The sequence below is a fragment of the Colobus angolensis genome, unplaced genomic scaffold (assembly GCF_000951035.1).
Source record: "Colobus angolensis palliatus isolate OR3802 unplaced genomic scaffold, Cang.pa_1.0 Scaffold2, whole genome shotgun sequence".
NCBI classification, from domain to species: Eukaryota; Metazoa; Chordata; class Mammalia; order Primates; family Cercopithecidae; genus Colobus; species Colobus angolensis.
In genome coordinates, this window is record NW_012115154.1 from 17,091,840 (window position 1) to 17,116,173 (window position 24,334).

A 24,334-nucleotide genomic window follows, 5' to 3' on the forward strand; every position below is an offset into this window, starting at 1 on the left:
TTAGAACCTCCTTCAGGAGGCTGCGGCCACTCTCCTGACCGGTTCTCGGCTTTAGAACCTCCTTCAGGAGGCTGCGGCCACTCTCCTGACTGGTTCTCAGTGTTAGAACCTCCTTCAGGAGGCTGCGGCTGCTCTCTCCTTCCTGCCTACAGCAGACGTTGTCCAATCAGACCTGGCTCAGGAGGTGGGCACCCCGCACCCTACTCTAGATGCAGCTGGCAGTATTCGAATGGCTGCTGTGCAGCTCTGGGGCAGTTACTAGACTACAGAGAGGCCTCTCGCTTTGACAGCTTTAACCACGTACCCTCAGACCAGAAAGGGTACCCATTATGATGCCAGGACGCCACTCTCTGTGGGTGTAAGAGTCCGTGTGACAGTGTGAGTGCCCTCAGGCTGGTCTCCTTGGATTTCATGGCATCATAAAGCTGTGGGGCTGCAGGAGGGCTGGGAAGCGTGTACCACACCCAGCGTTCACAGATGAGAGGCCACACAACGTGCTTGAGTGCATCAAAGCCAAGCTGACAAGGTCGCCTGCCGCTGAGCCCCATCGTTCTCGTGAGCAGGACATTATTTTCAGTCCTGCTGGGCAGCTCTTTAATATTTCTTTTGTGATGATCAGTGTCCAAGATGAGCTGTCAGGCGCTTAAGAAGTGAAGACGTTCCTCAAGATTTCACTGTGTGTGGCCTCCAATACAGGTTCAGTATCCCTAATCCAAAAATCCAGATTCCGGAATGCTCCAGAATCCGAACGTTTTTGAGCACCAACATGAGGCTCAAAAAAAAAAAAAAAAAAAAATGCTCATGGTGCAGTTCAAATTTCGGATTTTCCAATCAGGGCTGTTGAATCTGTAAATCCAGTACAGTATCCCGAAATCCAAATATTTCTAGTCCCAGGCATTTCAGATAAGGGTTACTCAACCTGATTTAAGTATAACAGAATTGTTCATTTTTATTATTGGGTGGTCAAGGCCAGAAAGGGGTTGATTTCACTTCTGGGAGTCAGGGTGGAAGGAAGCAGTAAATTTAGCGAACTTCTAAGAAGTACGAACTTTTTTTTTCTTCCAGTATATTCTTCTTTTTGGGTGATTTTTTTGTTTGTTTAATGGAAAATGGACTATGAGGTTGCCTGTGGTGGTTATTGCAAAGAAAAATACATTGTCCCTTTAACTTCCTCTTTTTCTCTTTAATTGCAGGACATTTTGGCGCAAGTCCTACAGATTTTATTAAAGTCGAAGTTACTGGTAGGTTTGTGCACTTTTTATCTTATGCTAGAAGAAAGGCTTTTCTTGAGATTATATAGTAACAGTTGTTTTCTTACAGGTCTTGGAAGATGAAAATGCAAATGTTGATGAAGTGGAATTGAAGCCAGATACCTTAATAAAATTATATCTTGGTTATAAAAAGTAAGAAAAATCTAATCAGTCGATGGCCCTAGACCATAGACACGTCCCCCGGGAGCCCCTAGCACAGATCTCAGCATTGTCGCGAACCCAGGGAGACCGGGGACTCGGTATGAAGCGACAGGCACTAGGCTGGGAGTGTGAGGGAGGCCTTCGGTTCCATTCACAAGCCTGATGTTTTCCAACTCTGAGCTGCTGGGTTTTTTGTTTGTTTATTTGGCAAATAAGTCTCCTTAAATGGCTCATCAGGGAAGTTTGGACCTTTATGTCCAAGTGGCTTGATTTTATTTCACTTGACAAAATTTGGGAGAGCAGATTAAGGACCTGGATTTTCTGTAATGCGGATGTCCCTGTTAGTGGCCAGGTAGGAAACGACGCTGTGATTGGTCTCTACCCGGTGCTGGGTAGAGGAGTTTGCACATAGAGTTCACAGAAGTCAACACTCCCCCCTGTCTGGGGAAGCAGGGCCCTTCTTAAAGGCTGACAAATAGAAAGCAGTCTTCATTGCCCACCTTTTAACACAATAGTGATCGGTTTCCTCAATTTTCTTGATAGTAAGAAATTAAGGGTTAACATCAATGTGCCAATGAAAACCGAACAGAAGCAGGAACAAGAAACCACACACAAAAATATCGAGGAGGACCGCAAACTACTGATTCAGGTGACTCCCTGTATACCTGTGCCGGGCGCGCGGCCCCTCACGCGGGGACAGCTCGCGAGGACGGGCCGTGGGGGAGCGGGCGTGACTCAGGAGTGATTGCCAGATGAATGGCTCTGTGATGGCAGAAGGTGGCAAGGCCGAGAGCCAGGGCCTTGTTATCTGAATTAGTCCTTTATGTCACCTGGCAAAACAGGGCAGTCCTCTTGCTCTACATGTTGGAAAGCAAACATTGTGGCAGGCCCAACTGAAATGAGGGGAAGGAGAGTTCTTCAGTGGGGAGGATGGGCAGCTTCCGCGGCCTTGAAGACTTAATTTTGTCTCCTTTTTTTAATGCTTTATGGTTGAGTTAAATTATTGAGGTGCTCAAAAGACCAAAACGTCGTAATGTTTGCCACGTGAGGGTTGAAACACAGGCAAGTAGAAATGGTTCCCTCTCCCGTCGCAGCTGCAGGACGCTTGTTGCCCGTTAGGCAATGGTGATCCTGTGCGTGGCATTGGCAGCCTCTGTGCGGCTTGCCCTTAACTATCAATACTAAGTTGTTACAGCTCTAAATGCACCTCTTTTTCCTTATCTGGTTGCATAGGCGGCCATCGTGAGAATCATGAAGATGAGGAAGGTTCTGAAACACCAGCAGTTACTTGGCGAGGTCCTCACTCAGCTGTCCTCCAGGTTCAAACCTCGGGTCCCTGTGATCAAGGTACAGGACTTACATAGCAGTCACATTCTTTCCTTAATTTAGAAGACAAAAGATGTAGCAAAACGTGGATTGATTGCTGTAGAATGAAGAAGAAGGGAGCTGGCTGCTTTGTATGTAGTAGATTTCTATAAAAGAAAGTCAGCTTCAGTGTAACGCTGTTGAAACACACATACAAAGAAGTGCACAGATGATGAAGTGGCAGCTTGATGACTTTCACAGTCAATACACTGTGTAACCGGCACCCAGGTAAGAATTAAAACATGACCAGCACCCCGGAAGCCCACCCATCCCAGCTCATACCTATGGTGCCATAGAAAATCACCGTCATGTCTTCTGACACCATAAAGCAGTTTTGCCTGCTTATGCATGATACATAGACAGATTCTAGAGCACACACTCCCGTGCCTGGTAAGAGTTTTCTCAGCAGTATCTTTGGGAGATTCATTGCGTTGCGGTATCGAGAAGCACTGGATCGTTTTTGTTACTCTTGTGGGTGTTCCGTTACGGGAACACGCCTTCCTTTATGTAGCCTACTGTTCATTGACATTTTGCTTATTTCTGATTGGGTTTGTTTAAAATGTAACTAAGCAGGACTTTCCTTTTCCGAAACCACTTGGGTAAGGCACAGCCAGTGGGGAACCTCAGGGGTGGCATTGACAGGTGACTCCCCCAACAGGCAGGAGGCCCAGTGTCCCTCCTGGGTTACATTGGGCACAGGTGCCAGTTCGTTCATGGCTGTTGAGGGAGTTCTCCACGGTCCCCTGTTGCCTGTTCATGGCCTCTTCTTGTGAGACTGAGTCCTGCCTCAGAGGCAAGCAGACTTGGGTGGTAGAAAGGGAGACTGGCCCATGGGGCTCCCAAAGCACCCGACTCCAGTTCCTAGGGCGGGTGCAGGAGGGACTTGCAGTCCCCTCAGCAAGTGTCAAGGAAATGGAAATTAAAGGAACTCCATGCACAACGACTTAGCTGCCCAGGAAGTGAAACTATGCTAAGAGATCTGGGGGGGGGGGCACTGCTCCCCACTGAGCTCCGAATGGGGGAGATGTGTGGTGGGGGCAGCCTCTCTCTGTTCTGATGATAATTTGTGTTTTTCTTCTCTTTCACTACCTCTTCCTTTTTAAAAATAACACCCAGAAATGCATTGACATTCTAATTGAGAAAGAATATTTGGAGCGAGTTGATGGTGAAAAGGACACCTACAGTTACTTGGCTTAACCCTTCTGGAAGGGTCTGACTGTGTGACCCGCGGCAAATAGTTCATGTTGGAAAGAATGAAAACAACTCAAGTTCATAGCAGCCAGCCTGCCGCCATTGGACCTCCCTTTTTACAACTGAGACCAAGACTCCCATCAGCTGGTCTCGGATTTACATCGGAACTGCTCAGGATTGATACATTTCAAGTCTGTAAATACGGACACCAACGCCATTTACCCTAATTTAAGAACAGCGGGGACTGACCCTCCATGCCGAGGGCTGCATGCTACCGCATCTACGTCAATACATGGGCTCCCTGATTCGCAGCTGTCGCCTTGGCAGCACTTGTCACGTTGGCAGCACTTTGAGAGCAAGTGTGAATGGACCCACATGTAATCTGCTATGAAAACCATTTGTATAGTGTGTTTCATTTTTTAATGTGTGAAAATAAAGAAAATTAAAGGATTTCTGTACAAGTCGCATTTGGTTTTGTTTTAAGTTTTACTAATTTCTATATGTAAATAAAAGATATAATGATTGTGCAAATTTATATTCCTAGTGTCTTCCTGTAGTTTAAAAGGGCTGTATTCTTTGGATTGAAAATTTTTTAAGATTTTAAAATTTTAAGCCCTGGTGTAATCCTTTAAAAAAAAAATCTTGCTTATTTTTGTGACTTCTGTGGTGACTTGAATGCACTGTGTCACTGTATTCAGTGAGAGTCGCTGACCACACATTGGTTCACTTTGACACTTGTAAGGACTAAATGAGTTATCCTGACAGCCTATGTGTGAAATAGTATCCTCCTTTTTGCAGGTGGGGAAACTGAGGCCAGATGAGGGAAGATGCCTCTAGTGAGTAGAGGAGGTAGGACTGAAGGTGAGTGGCCAGGCTCCATGATCCCTGGTCGCCACCAGCCTCTCCTGCCTGAGTTTGGGTCGGCGTGGAGAGCACAGGCACGGGACACGGCAGAGCCTGCTCGTCCACGCTTCTGTTCCGGTCGTGGGCTCGGGACACGGCAGAGCCTGCTCGTCCACGCTTCTGTTCCGGTCGTGGGCTCCGGACACGGCAGAGCCTGCTCATCCACGCCTCTGTTCCGGTTGCAGCAGGTGGTTATGAGTAGCTGACAGATCAAAACATGGCTTTGACTGGTGAAGCTCCCTGGACTCACCCTTGTGCCAGCACTACGTCAAGGCTCTCTTGCTTTTCAGGCACATGCTGGCAAATTGGACCGTGTTCTTGGCTGTTAGAAGAGTTGTTCCATTTTGGGAGGCCGAGGCAGGCAGATCACCTGAGGTTGGAAGTTCGAGACCAGCCTGACCAACATGGAGAAACCCCCTCTCTACTAAAAATACAAAAATTAGCCGGGCATGGCGGCGGGCGCCTGTAGTCCCAGCTACTCGGGAGGCTGAGGCAGGAGAATGGTGTGAACCCAGGAGGCGGAGGTGGTGGTGAGCCGGGATCGTGCCACTGCGCTCCAGCCTGAGCAACAAGAGCGAAACTCTGTCTCAAAGAAAAAGAAGTTACTCCTCCCTGAGAATGGAATGTTTGCCCCAGTGTGTCCCCAGGAGAGGAGGTCCTGGGCCATGGGGATGCACACCTCCCGGCACGGATGTAACCACATCCTGGGAGCAGTCCCTTCAGGAAGCCTACATGTCGCCTGCCTGCGCCTGAGTGTAGCTTCTTCCTTCTGTCTCATTTGCCGGGTCAGTCACTTCCCAGCCAGGGTTGGGGATGCTGCTTTGCTCCCAGTAGCTTTGTTTTCCTCATAGAAGCTTCAGGTACCTCACAGGTTTTGTAAGTGATAAATCTCGAACATCCTTAGTATACCATACCTGTGCCCGAGTGCAAGTTAGCCAGGTGGAGGGAAGGCATAGCTAACAAAGTAAGTACAAGTTCCTCGGGTTTCTCAGGACAGTCAAACACCTGACGGGTTAGTTTAAAAAGTTACCTAGGGGCTGGGCACGGTGGTTTATGCCTGTAATCCAGCAATTTGGGAGGCTGAGGTGGGTGGATCACAATGTCAGGAGTTCAGGACCAGCCTGGCCAACATGGTGAAACCCCATCTCTACTAAAAATACAAACAATTACCCGGGCATGGTGGTGGGCGCCTGTAATCCCAGCTACTCGGGAGGCTGAAGCAGGAGAATCGCTGGAATCCGTGAGGTGGAGGTTGCCGTGAGCTGAGACCGGGAGGCGGAGGTTGCGGTGAGCTGAGATCGCACCACTGCACTCCACCCTTGGGCGACAGGGCGAGACTCTGTCTCAAAACAATGTATATGTATTATGGAGGGCCAGGCACAAGATAGCTCACGGCCATAAGCCCAGCGCTTGGAGAGGGCTCAGCCCTGTGCAACATAGGGAGCCTCTATCTCTACAAAAATTCACCAGGCTTGATGGCGCACATTTGTGGTCTCAGCCACTCACGAGGCTGAGGCAGGAGGATCGCTTGAGCCCAGGAGGCTGAGACTACAGAGAGCCAAGACCACTGCACTCCAGCCTGGAAAACAAAGCAACCCTGTCACAAAAAAGTCACACAAGTTAAAAAGTAAAATGGTAATCAACTGAGCACTTAATGGTTTCCACACTTTTTTTTTTTTTTTTAGCATATCCCCTTTTTCAAACAATCTAGTGAAGAGTCCCAGTATAGAAGCCAGGCAGGAAGCAGCTGCTGTTCCGAACTCCACCCCTCCCTCGACGGGACAGCCCGGAAACTGCCACCATCGCGCGCACTGGGAGTGAAGCTCACCTCCTTCTTTTCCTCAAACCAGTCCATTGTTCTGCCTGTGAGAAAAGCGTGCTGCAAAGGAACACCACAGACCTGCCTTAAGAGCCGTGTATTTCAGTCCTGTGAATGATAGGAAATACTGTCATGAGTTTGCTGGTCTCTTCAGTCCCTCCGGGATCAAGCAGGCACTTGGGTAAGTACCTTGGTCCCGTGGAAATTCCTCACAGTAAGTGAAGGTGAGCTGAGAGGGGGGCGGGTCGGGAGTTCACCCCACACCTTCAGATTCCCGGCCTTTACCTGCTCCCCTTCACACCGGCTAAGTGTACCGTGTTGACTGGTGTGAAAGAAAAGGCAATTCAAGACCTGTGTTTAGGTCCAAATGTCCCTTATGTGTAGGTTGACTCCTTTTCTCTTGGTAAGACATGGAAAGGGAGACATTCTCTGAGGAATTTCTTTTTCAGGACAACTTAGTAAGTCACTTAGAAGTAGAGAGTCCCAGGCTTCTGGAAACCCCCTGGTGTTCAGTCCCTACATGTGGGCAGCATGGTTAGAACCCAGGAGGAAGGTCACATTCCTCCCAGTTCTCAAGCCCTCTTCTCGGACAAAATACTTGTGTGTGCACAATTGGCTTTTTGTTACTAACTGTAATTGTGAAAATTGTGGCCAGGCACATTGGCTCACGCCTGTAATCCCAGCACTTTGGGAGGCCGGGCAGGCGGATCACTTGAGGTCAGGAGTTCGAGACCAGCCTGGCCAACGTGGTGAAACCCCGTCTCTACTACAAATCCAAAAATTAGCCAGTTGTGGTAGCGCACGCTTGTAGTCCCAGCCACTTGGGAGGCTGAGGCAGGGGGATCGCTTGAACCTCAGAGGCAGAGGTTGCAGTGAGCTGAGATCCGGCCACTACACTCCAGCCTGTGCGACAGAGCAAGACTCCGTCTCAAAAAAAGAAAAATTGTTTACAAAGAACCACCAAGCGCAGTATCACTGAACTAATCTAGCCCCAGAGTGCTCACATTGTCACTCTTACCCTTTTTTGAAGTATAGGGGAGCCTCTCTCGAGACCAAAAACCCGGGGCTGTTATTTGCTGCCAAATCCTAGTGGGAGTCTCCACAGCGTGGTTGTTACCCACTGAGACCAAGGCTGATTATCTTGGAATCATGGCCAAAGAGGTTGGAAACAATATCACAGCAACAAAGGTTTAATCTACTGACAACTCACTCATTTTATAAGATCAATATTTTACCCCCTGGGTTGTAGAAACATTCATTGTGGTTTAATCAGAGCTGGGCTGTGTACTAAGACCAGATGCACAGGCTAAGTATGTACTGCTGCAGCCTGAGGGAACAAGGGAAGACCTTGATCTCAGCGCCTGCCTGGAAGGGTAAGTCTCCTGGTTAGGCTCTGTTAAGCATGGGGTATAGACTCAGACTGCTGGCCAGGCACACCACAAGTCAGGAATCTGAAGGTTGGCTCCAGCTAGTGGGTAAGAAACAGTGATTACAGGACCAACAGGTGCTGTAATGTAGCGTTATCTTTACTGACAGCATTTTGAGATGCTGCTCCTTGATGAATGTTGGTACCTAATTTTCCTTTGACATTTAGAATTGCCACCCCAGCTGGAAAACACGCTCACTGGCCTTCAGCTATTCGAATTGAATCCCCCTTCTAATGAAGACACTTCTTGTTTGTAGGAATCAGTCACTTGGCTGCCCAGGTTCATTTTTTATACCCTCATCGCTCATCTGTCCAGTTCATGACCCTGTCCAGGGCCCAGCCCCAACAATGCCCTTGCCGTAACAGGTGAGTGTGGACCACTTCTAATACCAGGTATCCATGTGTAGCCCTCACTGGAATTGTTTATATCAAGGGACTGAGCAGATAGGCAATTATTTCAACTAGTTCCATTAAGAATTATTTAACAGAATATGGTTTTCAAAATGTTTACATTTGGATCCAGTCTTGAGCTATCTACAAGCTTAAATGTATGGGTTTACATTTGATTTGACTTTGGTAGAGTTGAACACCTTGGGCAGAAGTGGAAGTGAGGACCCGGTATGGAGACAGTGAAGACCAGAGATGGGATGAACCAGACAATAATGAAAACCTAGCACAGCTTCTAGGTGCCTCTAACCCACGGAAGTTCGTCTGTGTGTGAGGTGCTGCCTATTGTATATGTCAAGTCTTGTATTAAGTAGCTGATGAGCTTAAAAAAAAAAAAAAAGGGAAAAAAAAAAGCCACGCTGGGCGGAGCAGCTCACACCTGTAATCCCAGCACTTTGGGAGGCCGAGGTGGGTGGATCACTAGGGGGAGTTCAAGACCAGCCTGGCCAACATGGCGAAACCCCACCTCTACTAAAAGCACAAAAATTAAACGTGGCCTGTGCCTATAATCCCAGGTATTTGGGGGGCTGAGGCAGGAGAATCGCTTGAACCTGGGAGGCAGAGGTTGCAGTGAGCCAAGATTGCACCACTGTACTCCAGGCTGAGTAGTAACAGAGCAAAATACCCTGCCTTAAAAAAAAAAAAAATCACAAAAAAACTCAATGTTTTAAGACAGTTTACAAATTTGTGTTGGGCTGTATGCAACCGGCCGTCCATACGCCAGACAGGCTTGATAGGTTATATCAAATGGGTTATTATGTCAAGCATTTCTGTTCAGAAATCTGTGTTCATGGGGTCACTGAAGAGGCATTTACAGAAGCGCATTTCAAGTCATGGTACAAAAAGCTTGCTGTGCATTGAGAATACATCAGACAGGGCTCAAAAACTACTGCTTTTCCGTCATGCCCCTTTGTCTTTCCTATGCATTTGGGGCTGTGGTACATTGAGCTCACTGGAGGCCTCAAGGATCCATTTCCCAGCTGTTCCTCTGAGGATGGGTTGAGGGCTGTGGCTGGAATGAGCCATGTCAACAGGTACTATTGGGCCCAAGTAATCTTTGGGGTCTCATGAACAGGCCTACATGCGATGATGAGCAGATGGGCTCCATTCGCCTGTGCCTAAGCGGGGCCATTGAGCCATCTAGAGAATGACCTAACCCAAATAATGAAGTAACTGCCTCAGGGACCTGCTGATGCCAAGAGTGGAACATGAGGGCATCGTGGGCAACAAGCTCTTAAGTGGATGGTACCATTTTCTGGGTGAGAGTGGAGATGAGTTATTTAGACGTAAAATAGATCAGCACTGTCATTAACAAACCATGGGACAAGGCTGAGGGAGGGTCTCCTCAATCCCAAATCAAGTGGCAAATTAACTTTAGGACTCAAGTTGCTGCGCCTGTGCACTGATGTGACGGAGACCTGATCTCGCAAATGTTGTGGAACTGGAAAGCAAGATGCGTCGATTTAATTAGGTTTCACATTAATACTATCACATTGTAAATAAAATCTAACTGTAGAAAAGGCAACTGCCAAGTAACTGAGTGTGGTCTGGTTTGCAGCGGTTGTGAGGGTTCCCATGATGCCGCTGGTGAATGTACCGGGGGAGGGTGCAGAGAAACTCCCTCAAATTCTGAGCCCAACCACGTCGTAAGGCATGCAAGGCACATGCTGTTCGCTTGACGCTTCGAGTCTGTGATTTTTACCTCTTCTTTGAGAAGATACAAAACTAGTTTGGTTATACCTGTCAGGAGGTAGGTAAGGAATCCCAACTTATATTGTATTGCTAAAGAACTCTATCTAGACTAACGGCGTTTAGAACTAGGTGAGGTCTTAAAAATAACCTAAGTCTACTCTGTCAGTTTATATATGGGGAACTGACTTGGAGGTTAAATCACTTTCTCCAGTTTGCACAGCTGACTGGAACGTACCCACCCACCCTGGTCTTGTCTATAAAATCAAGCCCTTTACTGGGTCAGCCCTCAGGATGCACAGCAGTTCTTCATATATGAATGTCTTCCACATAGTAACAGGCAGTATTAGTTAAAATCAAGATTCATACAAAGACAACTAAAAAACCCAAGGAGGTAAATTTAAAAGTTTTCTGTTGGGCAGTACTAAAAGCAGTTATTGACATGTTATGAGAGATGACTCAACAAGGACAAGTTCAAGTATTCTTTATTCAAAGTTGAAAAATGTACCATACTGCATTATTGCAAAAATTCACTGGTACAAAACACTTTGCAGCTGGTGAGAAGGCAATAAAAAGTTGATTTTTAAACTCATTACTATAAATTATTCTTACAGTACTTTGCAAATTCAGAATTTCAAACTGCATTTTCTTTTTCTAAATTGCCCACAGTACTCGAGGTTCCTGAAGCTAAGGCAGCTGTTTCAGAGAGGAGGGGGAGGAGGTAGCAGATGTCAAGGGATTTCCATTTCTCTTTCGATGCCGACATACTTCAGGGCATCAGCCTGGCTGTATCTGAAACAACAGGAAGAAGCAGATGTCCGCTGGATGACCACCCATCCAACATGTGCTGAGACTTAACACAACAAAGCCTGCTGAAGACAGTCGGTGCATTAAAATGTCTTTAAAAAAAAGAAAAAAAACCATCCAATTATACAGCTGCCTGCATAAGGGCACATTCATAGAAGGCAATGCGTAGGTCTGCGTTGCTGGCCATCTAATTGAGACGCTGCCAAGTTCTGAACTGAACGAACCTGTCTACAAGCATTCCCAGAGCTTGCCCAGCCTCCCCTATGCCTCTGAAGCAAGTGGCCCCAGGAAAGCTGGTCCACATCACGATGTTTAGGCCCGACGGTGGAAAGGCAAAATAGAACCATGGTCTGGAAAAAAACGATGACCATAGCAAAGAGGGCCAAAGGGCAGCCTGCCAGTTGCTCCCCCAGGTGAAGAAAGAACTGGAGTGCAGTGGACACCCAGAAATAGTGGGTGGGACCACGAGGCCATCCCAAGGAAACTGGATGGCTTTGCCTCCAACCCCAGCTCCACCCCACACTCTTCACTCAGAGCCGGCCTGGAAAGAAGGCAGCGGCCCTCGGTAAAGTGGGCCTTTCACTCAGACCCCGTCTGCCTCACTGAGAGCTCTCGGCTATGCAACAGCCATTAAAGGCCAGCCTGAATATGCAAGAACTCAGTACTCAAAGACAGCTTCTGGACAGGATGTACATGGGACCACAGGAGTTCATTAACTAGACAGTCATCTGACTGCACCTAAATCTGGATTCAATGGGTGACTTAAATGTATCCCACAGAGCTTGACTGTGTCAACTGGCAGCCTAATGCCTAACCACACAGATACCATCGGTGGCCCACATGTCCCAGGCATCCCCACAGGGTGACCAGACAGTGATTTGCCAACAGCACCTTTTAAAATGGTAATGATACGTGTAATAAGTATTATAGCCAACAATAAATTAAGTAGATCTAATCAGTAAAGATATACATAGTATATTGTCAAGTAAAACCATGTTGCAGAAAAATCTATAGGACAGTGTGATCACACTGATCTGGAAAAACGCTCCACAAGCAAGCATGCAGCATGCAGCATGATATGAGAAGGTCTAGGACTCACCCAGCTGTCAACAGCAGGGTGAGAAACGGGGCTTTCTGCATGGATTTTATTCTATTTTTAAAATAAGCATGACTTGTATAATAAATAAATGGATCACGAATACATAACAGAAAAGTGTAACCTAATTCCCCACTAATGCTCAAGGCAAAGTGACCCGTCAAAAGAACTCACCCCCACCCCTCAGCACATCTAGCAAAGAACTAAAAAAAATCCTTCATCCAGCGTTCACAATCCAGTAGAAAAAGCCCTTAGAGATCATGCTAGAAATGTACTTTACCAACCTGTAATCAAAAAACAGCTCTTCACCAGTCTGGATGGCTCTCTTGGCAAAAATACCTATCCTGTGATCGCCGTTAACCATCATAACTGGAAAGAGACACACTGGTGTCAGTGAGTATGAAGACAGGCCACGGGAGGTTAACTGACTTGTTCACATAACAAACAACTACCCCAGAAGTACTCAAGTCCATTATCACACGACTAAAAAGGGAGTTCCAATTCTGACGCCAAAGACGCCTACCTTTTGCATAGCAGTTTGGATTGACCGAATGGTTTGCAAAACGAATTTTGTTACCCTTGCGGGTTGCATCCACCACAAAATCTAAAAAGAAGAAAATAAGCCCAGTGAATAATTTCAGTTATAAGTAAATCAAGTTATTATGATTCTGTAAATGCAACCGGTTATAGTTCTTCAGGGTTTGCCTGCAAAAGCAAATAAATCATTCAAGCAACTTCATTAAGAAATGACATTTGGAAGAACACACTATTGTTCCAGGTTAAAATTAATCACCTATAATTCAAGATGGTTATCTGACACAAAAGCTATTAATTATCAACTATAAACATACATTACTAAGCAAAATAAAAAAAATTAAAAAGAATCTGACAAATTCTTCTGAACATCAATAATAGGCATTTTCACATTTAAAATTAGTTTTTTTTTATAATGTCTATAAAGCGTTCCTAGGAAAAATCTATTCTACTTGTTCCAACTAAGAGTTTCTCTGAATATCTTACATGTTAAGCCAACCTCCATTTTCACATAATCCCACCAGAAATATCCCTACAGACTTACATTCCACCCCAGAACATCAGCTATGAAAGCAGCTGCCTTTCCTCCCAGTCCTTTGAGAATATCCAGGGGAGTCTGGAAGATGCTTTCAAATGCAGTGCTCCTCCCCTCCTTCCCAGCTCAGAGGCACCGACTGGAGGAGGCGTGCTGAGCTGCCTGAACACAAGAGGTGAGGCAGCAAGAGCACAACGTCCCCGTCAGAGCCAGACACTGGTACAGCGCCACTCACAGATGGCCAGGGCTTCAGAGAGGCGGTTTCCTACATACCTACTCCATCTGCTCCCTGAGGAATTCCTTGCTCCAGTTCCTTTCAAGCAAGCAGCCCCCCATGCCTCTAAGGAGATCCTCCTTCCGGTCACCTCACTGACCTCTACCCTCGTTTCTGAACACTTGGCAGGCAGAAGGCTGCCACATGCAACTCAGAGGAACTCACTGCCTCCCAGCTCAGACACATACCATTGTTCAAGTTGAACAGAAAGCTGCACATGTATTTATCATATACTTTCCCTCTTCTGTCAGCTTCATCTTGAGAAATAATCTAAAAAGACACAAGAGAAAATTCTTTTGGATAAAGGTGATCAAGTCTGACAGAACATGCAAAAGCACACACAGTGAACACTGGACCTTCGGAAGAAAACAAAAAGGGTCACTACAGCCAAGTTCTCTTTCTCATTCAGTCTGCACACTGATAAATCTAAGAATAACTGTAGATTAAGGACCCCAACTCAGAAATATTTCCACATCCTGAAGTAATTATCCTTGGAGAAAGTGAGGAACCAAAGTCTTTTCGCTGAGCTTAAAAAAAACAAAAACAAAAACACAAACACAGAAGTTGGCCACAGTGGCTCACGCCTGTAATCCCAGCACTTTGGGAGGCTGAGGCAGGCAGATCACCTGAGGTCGGCAGTTCAGGACCAGCCTAACCAACATGGAGAAACTCCATCTCTACTAAAAACACAAAATTAGCTGAGCGTGGTGGCGCATGCCTATAATCCCAGCTACTCGGGAGGCTGAGGCAGGAGAATTGCTTGAACCTGGGAGGCGGAGGTTGCAGGGAGCCAAGATCACACCATTGCACTCCATCCTGGGCAACAAGAGCGAAACTCCATCTCAAAAAACAAAACAAAAAAATATTTGGGTGAGTTGGTTCCAAATTGAAGCTAGCCCTATGATTTTTCGGTAACTCAACAATTTATAAAGGTGAGTAACTAATGACACTGTTGTTTCTACGTCCTTATCAAATAGGTTGTGGATTAAGCAGGACACTCTATGGTAAAGCTCTTGTTCTCCCTGTTGTCCATAGATGAGAAAAGCTAAATGTGGCTAGAACCAAGCAATCCTGTTTTGTTTTGTTTTCCTCTGAGACAGGGTCTCACTTTGTTGCCCAGGCTGGAGTGCAGTGGCACAAATATGGCTCACTGCAGCCTCAACCTCCCAGGCTCAAGTGATCTTCCTCTCTCAGCTCCCAGGTAGCGGGGACTACAGGTATGCACCACCATGCCCGGCTAATTTTTGCATTTTTTTGTAGCAATGGGGTCTCGCCATGTTGCCCATGCTGGTCTCCCAACTCCTCAGCTCAACCAATCCACGTGCCTCAGCCTCCCAAAGTGCTGGGATTGCAGGAGTCAGCCACCGCGCCCAGCACAATCCAGTTACTAAGCATGCAAATCCACAAACATGCAGAAGTCCAGGCTTAAAAGGCAGTTTATGGCAATTCATTCCCAATCAAACCCACAGACATACCTAATAAAATCAATCTAAAATAAAGAAAAGTTAGTATACACAATGCCACCTGAATATAGGTAATCAGTGCCTTACCTCTCCACAGTATTCTGAGATGAATTCATTTTTCTGCACAGGATCTTTGATAAAAATCCCCCAGCCTGCCACATCAGATGGTGCCAGCAATAGATGCTAGAGAATAAAACACAATCACAATCAAAAAAGGAGGGTGAAGATGGACTGGGGACAAATTAGACTACAGAATGAAAACAAAAGCTATCACTGTAAATCCTCAGACCTGTTCTAAGGCAGTAATGGAGCACACAGCTTCAGTCAATGTGAAAGCTGCTGAGAATGGCTATGAACATTATGTTTTTCTTATACAGCAGATAAGAATCTCTGTCTTACAGAAAACACTTTGGTGGTGTTGGTCCTCTGCAATGACCATCATTCAGCAAGGTGCTCTAGGCCTGCTGCACTTTTGGCTTCCCTGTTTCTTCAGCCCTTGATTTCGAGTAATTTACTTTCAACCTGAATTTAAGGACACCACCAAATCACTCTTCTTCTCCATACCTTTCCCTCTACTTCCCCCAAGTGATTTCTATTAACAGTTATTCCATTTTCAGCCTCAGGACACCCCTGATTCTTCACTGGTGCTGGTTCCCTCTGAAGCTCATGGCAACTTGGCTTTGGATTTGTTCTTCCACCCCACCTCCTCAGGATAACACAAGAAACTATCAGGAGGGATTACCATGATCTTGTCAGTCCAGTAGTCTATTTTCAGCAGAAATGCTGAGATGATCATTGCTGTAAATTATGTATTTAGGGATGTGTTCCCAAACATATGCCAATTTTTCATCATGGCTCATTATTATGCTTTCATCCAAAATTTTCTTGTGACCTTTACAAAGGCTTCCCTGATCACCTAACCTTCCAATCTATTCCTATTCTGGACCATCTTACCACTCACCTGTCAGGTGAACTTCCCAAATATCCTTCTGATCAGAAATTAAACAGCTAACTACTGCTGTGCAAATGAAACCCAACTGGTAAAAAGTATCTACATAGTTTAACATTTTTCAGAGTTAAAAAATGTCTTATAAAGACATGTCAGTATGAATAGAATTACCCACTTTCTGAACAAAGTCAGGAAGGAGTACAATGGTAAGCTGTTTGGGGGAGAAATTGAGATTTTTAGGTCTGAGTGGGTATGCCATTGGAAATTGAACCAGCGTCACTGTGATCCAGTGACCTAAATGGACATGTAACTGCCTAGAGTAAAATGATCTAAATGTCTAATAGAAAAGAAAAAAGTCACAGCTAAAAACAAAAAACCCACCACCCTGCACAGCTCTCTGCCATAAACACAGACTTTGGTTCAAAGACATAAGGAAACAAAACCAAGAAAACTTCAGTGTTTTTTGCCTGGAGCACAATTTCTGGTAGACGGGGACTTGCTGGTAAGAAGTGTGATCTCAATTATAAATAAATGGTCCAACAACAAAGATATGTCTACTCTATACCACACACACACACACACAGCATAAGGGCAGGTAATGGGAGCCTGGAGGATTTGATCTCCTGCTCCCTTACAAGTCTTGTGACTTTGGGTTTCCTTACCCGTAAAATGGGGTTAACACTTATTCCTCACTCACAGGGTTAGGAGGATCAATGAACAAATCCACTAAAGCACTTAGAACAGTGCCTGCTATTTTTACATGCTTAATAAATGTCAGCTATTATTATAAAAAGAGCTGAAGAAAGACCTTATCTGCCTTTAAAAAAAAAAAAAAAAAAAGATACCAAATTCTTCAAACACATGCTGCTGGAGTTTCTTTCACTCAGTCATTACTTCCTGGCTCAGAGTTAAACCACCTGCATACAATTCCCCACACTAAAAATACAGAATTCCTAGCTGGATTTTTTTCAGGGTTTTTGTTTGTTTCTTTTTGTTTTGTTTTTTGAGACAGAGTTTTGCTCTGTCGCCCAGGCTGGAGTGCAGTGGCTCGATCTCTGTTCACTGCAAGCTCCGCTTCCTGGGTTCATGCCACTCTCCTGCCTCAGCCTCCCGAGTAGCTAGGACTACAGGCACCCGCCACCACACCCAGCTAATTTTTTCGTATTTTTAGTAGAAACAGGGTTTCACTGTGTTAGCCAGGATGGTCTCAATCTCCTGACCTTGTGATCAGCCCACCTCGGCCTTCCAAAGTGCTGGGATTATAGGCGTGAGTCACTACGCCCGGCCTCAAGGTTATTAAACAAACAGGAAGTAAGTCTATAAAAACCTGCCATGGGAAATTTCATCTTTTACTCTACATAATAAGGAATCTATACTCTTTGATGAGAATGAGTCTATATTTTGATAGAAATCACCATTTATTTGCATTAAGGATACTAGATAAACTACTAGTTTTATTAACTAAAAGAGAAATTCAAATAATCTATTAAACAGCTAGAAAAAATACATCTTATTCCAAATCTGATACCATGAATGGCTACTTCTCAGAATTTGCTGGTTTCTCCTATTACCGGAGTACGGTGCTCTATAGAAAACTGAAGAGACTGCCCAAGGGTGCACTACCCAGCAAAAATTATCAACACTTTCTCATCAGTTGCACCTTTCAAGGATCACTTTTACTTTTTGCCCCAGCTAAATCATCTAAGACCATCCTGACATTTGCATCACTAAATAGCTAACTACTAACAATCTTCCAGAAGCGACTGTTACTCACCTTTTTGGAGCCCCGCTGAATACTGCAGTTCTTGCAGGACACATTTTTACTGTCCCAATGGTCAGCGGCTCCACAAGTAAGACAGAGGTCAGGGTCACACTCTCGGACGGCCAGGTAGCATGGGCACTGCTTGGTGTTGCACTGTGCTTTGCAGCGGCATCCCGGAAAGCGGTTTTGACCTTCAGAGAGAGGTTTGGAGGTTCTTCACTCATAACCACCATCACCATCATCACCATATGCAAAAACTTGCAGAAAGATACGTGGCAAGGGGTGTACTGAGCATCTGACTGACTCTCAACCCTCACAACCACCTTATTGCCCTACTGTATAGACAAGGAAATGGAAGTATTAACAGCGAAGTTAAAGCTGTTTGTACTGAAAAAGACCACCGAGTTGTTTTTCCATTTTTCATTTGTTAAACAGTGTATATATTTAAAGTAAGTGTGAATAAAGTAAGTGTGAAGAAACAATATCCATGGTCCTTGACCATTCTCATAGCCCCTAGTTCTAAACACTCCCTTAGTACTCAAGCTTCATGTGCAGTCTCATTAAACAAGTATAAAAATCCACTATGTTTATGCTACATTCCTTTATTCTGAAGACTAAAACCCTCCTAACTGACAATTTCTGGTGTCCAAAAATTATCTGGGTAGCTCCTTCTAGATTCCTCTTACAATCTGTGCCGACTTTAATACAACTTAATTTAAATGATCAAAGAAGAAAAAAATAAAATTCAGGTTCCTTTAATACAACTTTGCCTGCCTCACACACAGAGACACACAACACCCAGGTGACTGACCAGCCGGTGGCACAGGGCCAGGTATGGGGCTCAATAAATACTTGTCAAATCCATGAGTTTCGTCAAGTAAACAAGGGAGTGCTCCCATGTTCTTATTTTTGATTTTTTAAATTGCTAACCAAAGGCCTATTTAGTTCTCATGCAATTGCATCAAAGCAACAAATACTTACACTCTGAACTACATTGACAAAACTTTTCACAAAAATTTTGTGCTATCACACAAGGGCACGAACTGTCACAAGGCTGCCGTGGATGATCACAGGGTTGATAGTTGTAAACATGGTTAGAGGAGCCGTCTGAGTAAAGATAACATCATGCAGGCCAATGAATCCAGGGAGATGGAAACGATCATACACAATTAACACGAGTACATTATTCCCTACTACCTGTGGAGTGGAGCTGGCCTGCCTTTACTGAATGCATAACATTACACATATTCCGGTTTCCAAAACGATGGCAAAAATACTCTCCCACCCCCAGGTGCTTGTGAGTTCCATCTAGATACAGTGTGGCTACATCAAAGTCCCATCCCAAAGCACTTCTCCTTCAACTAACTCGGACTCATACCTTCCAGTCAGCCTCCACTTTACAGAAGAGAATTGACTGGGGATTCATCAATAGACATTCTCCATTCGAATTGGTTTAATGTAGAGAAGGCAATTACATTAGAATAACCCGAGCTCTAATCCAGTTACTATTCTAAAACAAATGAAAACAAAGCAGACATTGTTAAGCTAATAATGAGGGGAATGGAAAGATGCTAACCCTTTTTCAGCTGTATCTTTCTGCAGTGTGCAGCCCACAACCTGCAAAAACACAAAGAAAATGAAACCAAACTTCTGTGGGATGCTACAAATCCAACAGAGAGCTGCTTGACTGGATCTATCTGTGCCATGAATACAGCAGTGCGTTAAAGCCAAGAGTCATGCCCTGCCCACTTTATATCTGCCATCAGTTTGAAGCAACTCAAATAGCTTGATGGCTCAGGCTGCCCCAGGTGTGGCAAGACGTCATTTCCTGTGTTCATCCATGACTCCTGGTCAGAACTCCTGAGCTCCCAATGCTGCACAAAGCAGCTGGTGTGTCTGCCTGTTGATTTATTCTGATGTGGATGACACTGATCACTTCCTCTAATTTCACGCATCACAAACCAATCAAGTGAACTACATGGTCAGAAATAATTCCACCAAAATTTCAGAAGCATCTCCTAAAGCCTAAATTCCTATGGGGGAAAAAAAAAACTTGACTTTTAAAAAATTCTAAATTGGGTTGGCCCTACACTTATTTTTGTTAAAGTAACAAAATGTTAAAGTAACAAAATGTAACATGAGCCTGTACACAATTTTTGAAGCATAATCTAACTGCACCCTTACGTTTCTCATTTTTAAACGTGAGGTGGAAGTATGGGTAGATTAGGGCAGATAGTCCATTCATAAATTTTTCTGGCTCTACATTTACAAATCAAATCAACCTGAAAACATTTGCTAAGGTGACAGTAACATTCACAACAGGCTTATATTATAGTAGGGTACCCATTAGGAGTATCAGAATGCAAAACCACACAACTTAGAAATTCAAGCTCCTGGAATAAAAGATACTTCTAAAAACTGGGCCAGAGCTCCCATCAGAAACACAGAACATTTCATGATGTTAAAGTAATTGTTTATATAGCCTTTACTGCAAAAGTTACTAAATATGTTTTTCTTAACCCAAAGTCCGTCTGGTAACTATAATTTTTATGACTTTTAACATACCAAATATACTGAAGGCTGCTGTATTCTTATAGAAAAATACTAGCAATTCCCAGTAAAAATAAGATTCCATAGTTCTGTTTATGATGGCATTTAAGATTTTTTTTAAATAGACTAAGTAGAAACCAACAATGGCCCTTAGGAAGGGCCTTGCCTGCAGTGTCTATCTGTGTTGACTTCTCTAAGCAGCTTCATGGCAGACTCACCGGTGTTTCCTCTTCTTTTTCCTTGGAGGAGTGTCCACGTCCTCAGCGGGAGCTGGAGCTATGATGCTAGATTCTTTGACTCTAAACTCATACACCTGACAAGAGGCACAGTCACAGAGCCATGAGGACAGTCTTATTTAGGCAAACCATTCTTACACTCATGCATACCAGAAAAATGTCTGTCTCTTCTGTGACACTGCTAGATGCTGGGGATATAATAGACATCGCTGTCCCTACCCTCACACTGGGGGTAGCTGTAATTATATTCTGGTCAAGAACTGTGATGCTAAATTTAAATTCTTACTAGCTTTTAAAATCTACTGCTATCTAACCTTAAAAGTCTACAGTGGGGAAATTCTGTAACATACCTGGAGAATAATTTTCATTCAATTCCCTCTTGGGAAGAAAAAAAATTATTTTTAGGAGATGAATAGGAGCTTAGTAAGAACCAAGAATTTTCTTTGTTTGGACAATGAGTACATTTTTATCTCTATATTTGAAGCTCTTTTAACAACATTTTTATCAGATATCTTACCTGTCTACATGTTTTGGTCCCAATTAACCTAGCAATGGCACAGAAATTGTCATAGTAAGTGCCAATGAGGACTCTAAACATTGAGGCTTCAGCACCACTCCACTCCACATTCTCAGGAGGTTCAATATTTGGCTTCATCTTTATTGGTGTTTGACACCGAGAATTTGCTTCTACAAAACCAAATGTAAGCACTGGTCAAGAAATGACTGGAAATAATATTAAGAAGTAAAATTCAGGGTGTGCTTAAGAAAAAAGCAAAAAGATAAGGACAACTAAAATCCAATCGGTAAAATACTAACTCATCAGTAGTTCACATTTTCTAACAAAACTATTCATAAAACATCAAGAATATTAAACCAAATGATCCAAATTTCATCATTCCCTACCTGAGAAAGATCGAAAAAAGAAAATGGCACAAAGAATGAGAATAAACTGCATCATCAACTTTCAAACAAACAAGTAGGGCAAACACCACAAGCCAGGGTGGGGTGGAGGCAGGAAACACAAGCAATGCAGCTACACATTCTTGAGATAATGCTGGTCTTAAGACTCTAGTCTTTATACTGAAACTAACCAACTAAGAAAATTATTCAATGCATTATACATCCTTAATCCTCACAATATGAACTTTCACAGAAGAGTAAATCCTAGTTATTAGACATGTCTTACCAGAGGAGCTCGAAGTTTCGTCTTTCTTCTCTTCTTCTTCTTTATCATTGTTCTCTCCCCCCGTTTCAGTCCCTGCTTCCCTATCACTGTCTGTATCCTTTGATTCCAGCACATTAATGGTGGGGGTGCTGGGCCTGCTACTGTTATTGGGAAGCCGTCCTCTTCTGCGGCCTCCTGGGCGTTTTGGTGGGGTCTTTATCCGCTCAGCAGTGAGAGCAGCAGCGAACTCCTTTGCTCCCTCCTACGAAATGAAAAATGTCAACATGAGGGCAAAGTTCTAAAACTCATTTTGATGGAAGAGAAAAAAAATACTATATAAGCCAGGTTAGTCAAAAAATTTATCACATTATCCATTTATCACAAATAATCATTTGCATGTCTAATATACTTGCTTTTGATAGTCTGAAAATTTCAGAAAGAGAAATATGGGTTCTATATATTCCTAGAATGGTACAAAAATCAGGCAAGACAGCTCTATATTGTGAATTTGTAAAATATATTAACTGGTTATAATTAAGTTAAAATATAAGAAGATAAAGTATGAAATATACTTCATGTAATAAAGGTAATTATCTCAATGGACATAGTCTATTTAAAAGTGAATCTTTACAAAAGAATCATATACCTAATGTGCACGGAGTCAGACTACCTATGCAGAGTTTAAGATAATGCATACCTCTTTGTGTTAATATTTAAAGTATACAAGAACACAAAACACAAACATGCTTGACTTTGTCACTTCCTGTCTTACTATTAAAACATCCAACATTTTTTTTTTCCTGTGAAGGATACACAGCCACAGGAAGACATGAAAGGAACTTCAGAATAAGACTCTGAGGGTTACATCTTGCATTATGAAGCACAATAATCCAGTCTCAAAGTATAAAACAATGGTAAGAGCATGGTTTAGAGAGACCACAGAAACATTTTAGATGAGCCAAACAAAATTCTGCCTTGTAAAGAATATTATAAAACAAGTGCTCAAGAATTCCATTTTTTTTTAGTGGAAATAGAAGGGAGAAGTTTGACAGCAGCCAACAGTTTTATACTTCATTCTACAAAAACCAAATTGCTTAAAAATAGGATACCTTCTGCAGGTGCCATTCAATGAATCTTCTGTCCAAAATCCAACAGGCAATATATACCCATTTAGTTCCTAGGTAGGAGTGGCTTGGTTCAAAGAGGGGAAATGGTAAAAATAAGAGAGTACCCGTAAAAAACAACTTTTCTACCTCATATTTTCCTAACCCCTTACCTTTTCTCCATCATTTAAAAAAAAAAAATTCTGTGGAACCTATCAGATAGCTGAAATGACAGTGCATCTAAAACTCAAGCAGAGGGATATGGCTATGAGAGGGGCTTAGGATCTACTGCGTATGGTTACTGCATGCCTGCTTTCTAAGTGGACTATCTGTACCTTGCAACTCTCATAGACTTTGTGGAAGGCATAGGAGTCCTTGATCCTAAAGGCCTTGAAATGTTGCTGAAGAGATAACACAGATTTTAAAAAGAATAATACCACATTAATGAAAGACTAAAATGTGCAGTACATGAGCTATGGAAGAAACAGCACGGGTGAGAAAGCTCTGTCTATCATATGGCCCATAACAGCACGGGTGCAGACAACATTAACGCTGACTTGATCACCTCCACCAAAGTGCAAAATTAAGTCCTCTCAAGTACCCTCTGCAATAATAAGGCACTAAGTCTTACCAAATGCTGGTAACACTGTGGTCCACAAGGTTTGTTGTCTAGAGCTGTTTCTGTGTTCTTCCGCTTATAAGTGTTGGGTGTTGCGTGAAAAGCTGCAAAATAAATGAAACAAAGAATCTAATATAACTATAAAATACTTTTTCACTTTTCCAGTTCCACTGGAAAAGTCAATTAATGGATTATAATCTTGCTAATATATGGTTTACATTATTTTATATAACTTTCCTTCAAGCTCTTGCTGAACGATCACAATGTATTCTCCATTCCTCCTCCTCAAACCATTAAGCAGGAAGGAAAAACAGTAAATTCTGGAATGATTCATAATTTCTCATTTTTCTCCTTGCAAGTAACACTGATGCACATAACTATGGTTATAAACATTTACTTAAATTGAATCTTACTATCTCTGTTTAAGCAGCTGATATTCCCGCTACAATTAAATCAGATTTCCTATTTTTAATTCTGACATACAGTTTCTTGATTTCTAAAGAAAGGTCAGCAATCAGCTTGTCACCAGTTGTAAAAACTCGTTTTTAATGATAAAGAGGACAACCCCAGATTACTAACATTCACTTCCTGTGAATCATACCCAATCCAAGAACCTGGTGAGAGCTTACAGTGTCTTGCTACAGAAAATTATGATGTCAAAAAACACATTTTAGATACACTGTTTGAAACCTAAAATTCCAAAATAACGTAAGAGAAAGATTCAAATGCAGATACACTGCTACATGAAAACAGTGTCAACACTGACAGCAGTGCAAACTTCAGAGAATTTCTTGCAAAAACTTGCTTCCTCATATACAAAAGGGAAATGCTGGAAATGGACTATTCAAAATTACACAAAACGAAAATTAATCTGGAGAAAAACAAGTGACATTCTCACAAAACAAATCATCTTTTATATATCTGTAAAAAGCCATAAAGACTGATGAGAAAAGGGGGGAAAAAGGGGCAAAGTTTTTTTTTTTTTTTTT

General features: G+C 43.5%; 2 protein-coding genes across 4 annotated transcripts in view; one reads left to right on the forward strand and one right to left on the reverse strand.

The window, feature by feature from the left end:
• Nucleotides 1–4,503, forward strand: part of CUL1 (cullin 1) — a 104,799-nt gene extending 100,296 nt beyond the window's left edge. For both annotated transcript variants that reach the window (XM_011941416.1, XM_011941415.1), the window contains exons 18-22: nt 1,194–1,241; nt 1,321–1,403; nt 1,956–2,061; nt 2,646–2,759; nt 3,894–4,503. In XM_011941416.1, coding sequence (XP_011796806.1) covers nt 1,194–1,241; nt 1,321–1,403; nt 1,956–2,061; nt 2,646–2,759; nt 3,894–3,974 — 432 coding nt within the window. In that variant the 3' untranslated portion in view covers nt 3,975–4,503. The remainder of the gene's footprint in view (nt 1–1,193; nt 1,242–1,320; nt 1,404–1,955; nt 2,062–2,645; nt 2,760–3,893) is intronic.
• A 6,216-nt stretch (nt 4,504–10,719) lies between these two features.
• The window catches only part of EZH2 (enhancer of zeste 2 polycomb repressive complex 2 subunit), a 74,451-nt gene continuing 60,836 nt past the window's right edge, over nt 10,720–24,334 (reverse strand). Inside the window, exons 9-20 of one of the 2 annotated variants that reach the window (XM_011941417.1) lie at nt 23,358–23,449; nt 21,645–21,885; nt 20,976–21,145; nt 20,441–20,535; nt 19,249–19,289; nt 18,654–18,779; nt 17,685–17,863; nt 15,049–15,144; nt 13,687–13,768; nt 12,679–12,759; nt 12,440–12,524; nt 10,720–11,044 (exon numbers count right to left, since the gene is read on the reverse strand). In XM_011941417.1, the coding sequence (XP_011796807.1) occupies nt 10,984–11,044; nt 12,440–12,524; nt 12,679–12,759; nt 13,687–13,768; nt 15,049–15,144; nt 17,685–17,863; nt 18,654–18,779; nt 19,249–19,289; nt 20,441–20,535; nt 20,976–21,145; nt 21,645–21,885; nt 23,358–23,449 (1,349 nt within the window). In that variant the 3' untranslated portion in view covers nt 10,720–10,983. The remainder of the gene's footprint in view (nt 11,045–12,439; nt 12,525–12,678; nt 12,760–13,686; nt 13,769–15,048; nt 15,145–17,684; nt 17,864–18,653; nt 18,780–19,248; nt 19,290–20,440; nt 20,536–20,975; nt 21,146–21,644; nt 21,886–23,357; nt 23,450–24,334) is intronic. The other variant, XM_011941418.1, reaches the window with a different exon arrangement.